Below are 9,995 nucleotides of genomic sequence, written 5' to 3' on the forward strand. Positions count from 1 at the left end.
GGTTGTGGCGTCAAAGGCTCAGCCAGGAAAGATTCGGCTGTGTGAAAGAGCGACACTAACGTTAGCAGGAGAGCTGCTTCTCAGGGGCCAAAGAATCGTCATTCCCCACGACATGAGACAAGAAATCCTCAACAACCTCCATAGTGGCCATCAAGGTATTGTCAAGTGCAGAGCGAGAGCATGCCAGTCCGTCTGGTGGCCAGGACTGTCTGTACACATCAGTCAGCTGGTGGGGAACTGTAACACATGCTCACAGCACAGGGCAGAGCACAGAGCGCCTTTGCTGACCACACCGGTACAGGAGAGACCCTGGCAAAGAGTGGGTACAGACTTCTGGGAGAAGAAGACTTATCTCCTTATAGTGGATTATTTCTCACATTATATCAAAGTTGACCATCTCCACATTGCCTCAGCCAACACAGTCATTGCAGCTCTGAAAGAAGCATTTAGCCGCCACGGGATACAGGACACAGTTTGTCTGATAATGGACCACAATACAGCTGTGAATTGTTCAGAGACTTTTCCACAGAGTATGGGTTTACGCACATCGCACACGCGCAGCTGAAGAATTCAGCCTGCCAAAGACAATGATGGTGCACTTCTACACTTCTTCCATCACCATCTGGTACGCTGCTGCCACTGCCAGGGACAAGGGCAGGCTGCAGTGCATCATTCGCTCTGCAGAGAAGGTGATTGCCTGCAATCTTCGTTCTCTTCTGGACCTGTACTCCTCGAGGACTCTGAGGCGAGCAGGAAAGATTGCAGCTGACTCCTCCCACCCCGGACACAAACTGTTTCAGTTTGTTTCCGGGGTTTGTTTCCTCCATCAGGACCAAAAGCTCTCGCCACAAAAAAAGCTTCTTCCCGTCTGCAACTAGCCTCATTAACAAGGCCCAGGTCCCCGTCTGACACTCCCCCCCCTTGCAAATGATACAAATGTCTCTGCACATGTAAATACTGTTTCATCTCATGTTGGGCAAAGACCTGGCACGTTGCACATATTTGTTGTTGATTGTTGATTTTATGTGTTATATTTTTATGTTGTCAGTTTATATATTTATATGTACACAATGTTCTCTTCCATTGCGTTACTTCTGCATGGCACAGACGAATTTCTACATTTATTTATGTCAACTGTATGTTTGTCTACATATAGCACCTTATCACCACACCAAATTGATGTGTAAAACACTACTTGGCAATAAAGCTCCTTCTGATTCTTCTGATTCTGAGCAAAGGTATCAGCAGACAAGTTTGTTGGTGGTGGAGGAGGATTTAGTAGAACTTTAAAAGTGGAAATTTTAATTCCTTGAGTCAGTGGCACTGCTAATTCAATGATCATTATGAGGGGAGGTAGAGCGGAGGCTACCACTGATGCAAAGTGAGTGGGAAAAAGGTTGCGGAGTGAGATATAAGGTGCTGTTACAATGGGCTTTTCCTGTAGTCATACTGTGAATTGGATGAAATAGTGGATAGACATGTTTAGAGGTGTGATTGTAAGGCATTCGGTGGCACAGTTTCAGACAAGAACGAGGTCAAACACCTTGCCAGCTTTGTGGGTCGGGGAGCTGAGAACCCGTGTTGTTAGAATATTATGAATTTTATCAACAATGCTAATTAAACATGTAGATACTGCTTAAGATATGTAAGGTGCTTTACCTATCTGATATATCTGATACATCTGTATCAGATGTAAGGCCAGTTCCTAAAAGTCATGGCCATGGACCCTAAACATGCAGGTTTCTTTTTTCAGGGAGGAAAAAAAACCTGTTTTCTGCCACAATGTGTTTTTATTCTATGCCGTGCAGCATTTTGATCATTTTGGGGTTCTTTCTGACTGTTAATCATATTGCTTTGCATTGTAAGTGTTGATACCTTTGATCAATGATTACTTCATTGTTTTCTGAAGATACATATATGATGACATCTGCTCAATGTTGGATGAATGTTATATTTATAATGTAAGTGTAGTATTGCACTTACCATCATCTTTATCTGACACATTCAAAGAAAGGAAGCAAGTACCAGCCCGTGCGTCTTCCACTAATGACACAGAAAAGGTATCCTGACTGAAAACAGGGGGGTTGTCATTCACATCCAGGACATTGAAGTACACCCTGACACTGGACACCTGTGAATCCCCCTGCTGCACCACCACAGTGAGTATGTAGAATCTTTGTGCTTCGAAATCCAGTCTGCGGGATAATAGGAACTCCCCTGAGAGGGGGCTGAGGAGGAACAGGTTCTCTCCGTCATCCTCCTGCACCAAGTATGTGATAGGCGTGAGACTCTCAACCACCGTTTCCACCTTTCCCACAACTGTTCCTGTCAACACATGGATAACGCATAATCACTGGGTAATCTAGTAACTGTGGAATGAAAAGAAAACATTTTGCAACAAAACTATCCTAAATATTAGAAGTGATTATATTATAAATCTAATATCCCAAGTTACATAATAATATTTCAAAAACAATCATGTAATGCTTAAAATAACTGCTGCTACATGTATTTGAGCCTAATTTACATGGGGAAAGGCCACAGATGACAAACCTGGTACTGTGTCTTCATTCACTTCAAATGAATAAACAGTTTTGGAGAAAGCCATCTGTGATCGCCATCTGTTCTGAGAGTGTAAGCTGACGGCACCATGCTTGGGCACAGCATCAATAAATGTATAATACCAGGAGGGAAGCGTATGCTGCCCTAAGACGCTATCTGCAAACTGCCTCTCACTGCTCACATTCCCTGTATTTCCAGATGAATGTTCTTGAGAAGATGTAGTAATAAACACCTGAGGAAAAAAAAAGAAATGACTCTGAGTTTCTTGTTAAAGTAAAAAAAAAAAAAAAAGAGGCATAAATAGGCTACTTTTGAAGCATTTAAATGAGTTTTTATTTGTAATAGTACTACAGGGAGATTTATTTTCACCGTCTGTACATATTCCACATGTTTAAATGCACTGTAATCTTATAAATCTAATAAACAATTAAAATTAAAAACAGATTGAGATGTTGATCAGTTATCTCTAAGACCTGCTCTCACTGCTGCAACATATGAGCTAAAAGGCCAACTTACCAGAAAATTAAACAACGGAATTGTATATTTTCTCCATTGTCCAGCGGAGTCCATTATAAAGTTTGCTTCCTAAATTCCTCTTACTTCTTAATAATTGCAAAATCAAGCAAGAGAATAAGACCCTAAGTGAAACAAAACAGACATGGCAGGAAAAAGAAGTCCTGGAAACTGCACAGCATTACTTCCACACAAGACCAACAAATGGAAAACTATAAAAGCTGTCTCCATAGTGATTACTCAATCTTCTCAGCCTGTAATCCAGACTGGCACTCCCCTTTGACATCACTCTACAAAGCCTGCAGCAGAAAAAAAGTTCTTTTGGGGCTTCATAATGCAGCAGATTGAAAGTTTGTTGTCATTAGTTGCATTTCAAAAGAAAACATGCCTAATCATCTTAAAATTAACTTTAAATTAACACATAACCTTGCTTTATAAAATGGATCCAAATTCTGGGAAGGAAAAAGAATAGAGTAAGTAAAGTAAAAATAGAGTAATAATATACACCACAATGCTGAATCATTCTGTTTTATATTCTCTCCATGGATTTTGCTATTGAGGTTCCTCAATGTAGAGATGAAATGGACTCTTTGAACAGTTGCCTCTAGGAAAGTGGCCTAGAGGGAGCCTTTCTTGCTGCATGTCAGATACGGGATACATTCAGAAACTTGTTCATTCAATGTGTGAAAGGAAAGAAAGGACAAAAAAGCTGCTCTGAATTGCAGGTTTCAATAGAGAGCTGACATGACAGTAGCACTGAATGTTAAAACTGAATTTAGATGAAAAGATTATTAGTGTAGCAACACAACAGTTTCTTAGAGCATTTTGTATGTAATTTAAAGTATATGACAAGCCTTGCCATAATATTGTAATTCTCTTTGATATTCATATTTTAATTACTGCCTCTTATGTGATTACATTTACCGAATTATTGTTACTATAACACATAATGTAACTGGTAAATAGGGGAACAGGGCCACCATCATTACTGCTTCTTCCCAGTTCTTTATATGGCAAAGGGCAAAGCTGCTGAGAAAACTCTGATAAATGGACATGTGAACCCCCTTTAAATGACTGTGAGGCCACCGTGACTGTAAGGCCGTCTCCAATTACACGCAGAGGGAACTCTATCCCAGCAAAAGACCACAAAAGGTCCCTGAATGGACTCACTGGGGAGGCATACATACAAATAACACAAAAAGTACTTTTCTCTGGACACTTTAGTGAGACTTAACTGGACACACAACATGTTATGTTTAGGATGTGGCCAGTATAACTCAACCAATAGTTAGTATTCATCATTAAGTTACAAACTTACAAACACTACTAATTCTTATAGAATACTATTTATCTTGTGTGTCTGTGGCATTGATTGAATTATGCCCATTTAATAATATAATATAGTGACATTTAAGGACAAACAATGTTATGCACTGTGTGTTTGATACAAACCTAAATTAAGGACTTAGAGTGTAGAGCCCTGTGTGAAGCAGTCAAAGCCAAAAGTCAAAGATCTCTGTGAGCACATTTACATCAGGTACATTACTATTAGCTATTTAAGCAGGCAGGCTTACTGGTCTTCCTAAAGAGAACCATTTCATGTTTTATTGCTCATTATACTATGATTTAAGGGATATTATTTTTAGTAAAATGTCCATAATTTCTGGTGAGTTCTTCTTCTAATTTTATTTGTTGAGCACGAGACAGAAGACAAAGTTCTTTGTTTGCAATGTTATGTGTGAAGTTATATTTATGTCTGACAAATGCTTCACCACCACAAAAGCATTTTTTAGTTTCTCATACATTCAGGTGGGCTGGGCACTTGTGTTGGCATGACACAATAACTAACTATAGTCTGAACTTTCAGCTGCATATGCTGTACAATTTATTTAACTGTGGCACCACCTTCTGGACTTAGGTTGCTCAAACTACAGTACAATAATTACCCAGTAATGACATGATTAAGTTTGGTGAACACAGAATTGTCGAAGCCTAGCACAGCATGAAGTACAAATCAGGCATACACTCACTTCCATGCAAATGTAATAATGCTGCAAAACACCGATTCATTAAGTATTTCCAAACTTTAGCCCCAATACTATTTGTAGAACAAATAACTCGGCAAAAGCTCATAATTTTACTTTCTAAAAAAAACTAAGGCAATTGATTGGGTTCATATTATTTGCCATTTCCTGTTCTGCTGGGCAAACATTTCTCTGAATCCAACTATGTACCGTAAATGTTCAAACACAACCGCACGTAAAAATCTCATACCATTTATTCCTTACTTCAAGTTCAAAGTAGCTGTTTCAGTATAATTTGACAGAAGAAAGAGCTGGCATATTATCTTGCACTTATTCACTTGTGCAGCAATCAGCTGTACTTTCAAAATGAAAAGCCTCAAACCCCAGTGTTTCAATTATTTATGGGTATACTTGCTAGGCTTCATGTTCTACATGTTAGGTCTTTCATAACTGACTGGTTGCCGTAGAGATGTTGAGATAACTCAAATCAGATGAAGAAAAAACAAAACTCTTAAAAAAAATGACATTTATTGAAGACATTCTTGAATGTCGACAGCTGCATTTTATATTAGTGGTATTCAAAGAACAATAAAAAGACATTGGGACAGCACATAAAAAAATATTTTTCAAAGAAAAATACACTACCAACTTAGAAATCTCATTTTTGAGCTGTAACACCTAAAGACTAGTTACTTTCATACTGATTTGTAGTCCTCCTAAATTGTTACATAATATGGCAGGGATAAAGAACTACCACTAGAAAATCCCAAACTTAAGATATGTAGTGTTAACTTTACAAAAAAGGAGAATAGCACTGTACATCTTAAAAACATTAAATATACACATGTTCTTGTTCAATCCGACTTATTCTGTTTCAAGATGGTGAATTGAGTATATTAGGGTTATATGGCATAAACAAAACTTCAGGTCCTATCCCTATGCAATCTACTCATCATCCTCATCATCGTCCTCCTCCTCGTCACCCTCCTCTTCTTCATCATCCTCATCATCATCATCAGCTGCAGCAGCAGACGCTGAATCCACTTTGCCCTTGGTGCGGTAAGCAACGATATCCTGTGTAAAGCACAACAAATGTGTTTTAATGCTACAGGAAAACCTATTCTTTTACCATGTAAAAGAAACAAGTTTGAACCTCAAACACAACGATTTTCAAACTTCACAAAAATAAGTTTAGCTTAGTATATTCACCTTGTCATATTTCTCCTTAAGCTTGGCAGCCTTCTTCTCATACGGCTGCTTGTTCTCTGCAGATGAGCTGTTCCACATTTCTCCCAACTTCTTTGCTGTGTCCCCAATGGTGAGTCCAGGATTCTCACCTTTTACCTTTGAGCGAAAGTCTGCGCAAAACAGGAAGAATGCAGACCTGTGGGAAAAGAAAATGCCAGGGTTTAAGATATCATAATTCACTTAGCACTTACTGTCAGAACTAAACTAATAAATAAAAAATAAGAGTGTGGAGCAAGCTTATTATGGTACATACGGCGGTCTCTTGGGGGCATTGGGGTCCTTGAATCGCTTCTTCTTCTGGCCCTTGGGGGGAATGTAATTCTTCATTTCCCTCTCATAACGCACCTTATCTTGTTTGGCCATATCTTCAAACTTGCCTTTCTCTTTCGGTGACATTGTCTTTGGGAAAACAAGTTATATACTGCTTAAAAGAAAATATTGGACATTTATTTTGAAGAGTTGATTTAGAAGTAATTTATTTTACCTTCCATCGCTCAGAGCATTTCTTGGAGAACTCTGCAAAGTTGACAGATGCATCAGGATGTTTCTTCTTATGTTCCTCTCGGCACGTTTGCACAAAGTAGGCATATGAGGACATTTCCCCCTCGGCTTCTTTGGATCCTTTCCCATCTTGGATTACTGAATAGAGAGAAAGAAAATGTAAATATGTTTTCAGAGAAATGCATCCAAGTCTACTCATGCATATTTCCCAGTCAATTGTCTACCACTTGCTTTGTCAGTTCCATCTATTGTTTAAAATGGGTGGTGGGAGGAGGATGTCCCAGGTGACTGACAACCCACTGCATTTCATTAAGAGGCCAACACAAGCTTATTTTAATACTACACATAAACGTTAGCTTACTGGTATTTTACTTCTGGCATATATGCAGTGTTGCAGTAACGTTACAGTGTTCGTGGTACAACAGCACACTGCAGTATATTATCCAGTAACGTTAGCCTCCCATTGATATAACGTATGTAGATGAATACATTAGCTTCCACCGCCTTTGATTGTTCGCTAGCTGTTAGCCATTATGGCTCCGTTCTTGCTTTGTTTGATCTTCCTTTTAGCGTTAGCATTTTAGCTAGGCTAGCTAGTTTTAGCCTTAGCAAGCTGGCATGTCACAGTGCTCATTTCATGAGACCATTATTAAAATGGCTGGTTAGATTGCTAAAACTTGCCAGGGGACTGCAGTCATCCGTTCTTCTAGCTTTTTAACAGTCAGTGGATTAACCTACATCCTATCTGGATAACGTTACTGTATATTTGATTTAGAATTTAAATTAAAGTGCCAGTGATCACGGAGAAAGATGCTCCGCCTGCTTTACCGCACCAGGTCTGCCTCAGCACCAGTCAGCGGTGTTAACCTACGTTCACCTTCTAGCTAGCGGTAGCTTTCATGATAGCAAACGGTCAGACCAACCAGCCACCATTGTCAGGCTGAGTTAGCAATTAGCTCGTCGCTGTTAGCTGGTAACACATTAGCGGACGTTACGATAAGCCTAACGTATTAGTTAACTTGGTCGTTGGGGGAGTTATCCTTGGCTTTGTTTTGGTTACAATGTATGGCCACAGCTAATGTCAGAGTTGGGTAACTACGTAGCTGAGTTAGCAAGACAGTGTTAAACATCAGCAGGAGCTTGATTATGTGTTAGCATCCTGTCCAGCTCAGTCATGCAACTAAACATGAAACCCTCACCGATGCACATTGTGCAAACAATAACGCAGCCCACTGTTTCATTCGTAACAGGCACACAATAGTCGCTTTTTTAATAAGTTAACATGTATGATGCTTACCCCGACAACGCTACAACAGCTCAGCTGTACGTCGGTAACGTTACGTCTCAAACAATGGGACGAGAAGCACCGTCAGTGCGCGGTCTTTTGGCAGTGAGGATCCCCGTGTGTTTATGCCGTGTGTTGGGCTCCGGCTGTCGGACATTGGCTGCCGTCAACTCCGTGGAGTATCTTATTGGACACTCACTGTCTCAGTCCTGCTTGGTTGTCCAAAACACGACGGGGCGATGGCGCTAAACTTAAAGTGCATAATTGTATGTGGGACTGACTGTTCCTAACTTACACGAGTACAATTAAGTACAAGTTGATAAGTATTATCAACAAACAATAGCCTACTTAACACGCATTTAGAGTGTATTAATGTTATAGGTCTATGGTTATATGGTGGTAACGATATATACCCACTGGTTTATCTTTATTTGTGCATTAGCATTAGTTTGAACTTACATATTTGGAAGATATTAAAATAATAAATTGTAAAAAGAGGTCTCCTGAAATAAAGAAGTGTATGGGGTCCAAGAATTTGAACTACTTTATATACAGTGTTCGGCAGTAGCGTAAATAAAAGTAGCGCCGTTACTAGTTTAACTACATTTCTCACTAGCTTCGTAGTAGCGTCGGTATTTTCTGAATAAAATAGCTTTTCAGTAACGAAGCTCTTTTATTGACCGAGTAGCTCCACACGCTACATTTTCCCAAGCATTTCTGAAGGATCGGTAAATAACGCCACCGCCACACACGGACCTGTATGTGCAGCCGGCGGAATAAACTAGGCCTATATAGTGTATAGGTGTGTGTGTATAAATAGACCTAACTATAAAATATTAAAACATTTAAAGTAGCTTAGATGTAACGTTAACTAAGCTACTTTTGCCACATTGCTGTAGTTTAGCTTGCTACATTTCACTGGGGGTAGCTTCTGTGTAGTGAAGCTTTATTTAATGTAGAGTAGCTAGTAGCTTAGCTCATTACATTTTCCAAGTAGCTTGCCCAACACTGTTTATATAAAATCCAGCATTTTATAAAACGATCCCATGTTTTGTTTATAAGATGTTTATATGCAAAAGAACCAGTTATTATAGCTGTCAAATACAGTAAATGTAGTGTGATAAGTATTTCTTTCTAAAATATTGCATTGAAGATGTTATGATATTTAAATATTTACCAACAACAAACAAACACAGACAACTACAATACCAACACAAACATCACCAGAGTGCTCTACATAATATACTAAGGTGCAGCTTCTTGACACCCAGAGATTCTGTCTTTTTTTTGTTTCACAGAATGTTTAGCAATGCAATACTGGTAGGCACAAATGTTCTGCGGGCCCGGGTGGTTCGTAGGGATGGCAATGGCACCCTATACCATCTGCCTGATGGTAACAGATTGTGCACGCTAAATAGGGGATGTGATACATCTCCAATAATTCCTCACCAATCGGGACTCACAGGTCATTATCATGTATATTTGCTGGTGTCCAGCAATCTTACTGGACTATCTTATACAGTTTATTTTTATTATTCACTGAAAATGTAAAATACCAGGCAATAGAACTACAGGTTATTACGCTTTCCACAAAGGAGCGATAGAAGAGGACCAATATATCTCTGTCCACACCAAACTGTCTCAGTTTGTACATAAAATATAGACACTGCAGACCTTTCTTATATAAGATCTGTGTTAAAATTCCATGACAGTTTCTCATCTATTATTGTTCCTAAGTATTTGTAATCATCTACCATTTCACTACCCTCCCCATACATAGTCATTTATTAGTGGGTGTTGCATTCCTCAAGTCAAAAATTATTTCTTTAGATTTCTTGGTGTTCAACAAACGTAAACTGATG

General features: G+C 39.2%; 1 protein-coding gene across 1 annotated transcript; it reads right to left on the minus strand.

The window, feature by feature from the left end:
* Nucleotides 1-5,608: 5,608 nt before the first annotated feature.
* Nucleotides 5,609-6,986, minus strand: hmgb1b (high mobility group box 1b). Its single transcript, XM_038694014.1, is given in 5 exon segments — nucleotides 5,609-6,173; nucleotides 6,309-6,483; nucleotides 6,601-6,746; nucleotides 6,832-6,947; nucleotides 6,950-6,986. Coding segments are annotated over 5 exon segments (594 nt in total). The 5' UTR covers nucleotides 6,978-6,986; the 3' UTR covers nucleotides 5,609-6,044.
* Between the last annotated feature and the right edge of the window lie 3,009 nt (nucleotides 6,987-9,995).

The sequence above is a fragment of the Micropterus salmoides genome, unplaced genomic scaffold (genome assembly GCF_014851395.1).
Source record: "Micropterus salmoides isolate LMB-PRFRI ecotype aquatic unplaced genomic scaffold, ASM1485139v1 Ms_hic_scaffold_3, whole genome shotgun sequence".
NCBI classification, from domain to species: Eukaryota; Metazoa; Chordata; class Actinopteri; order Centrarchiformes; family Centrarchidae; genus Micropterus; species Micropterus salmoides.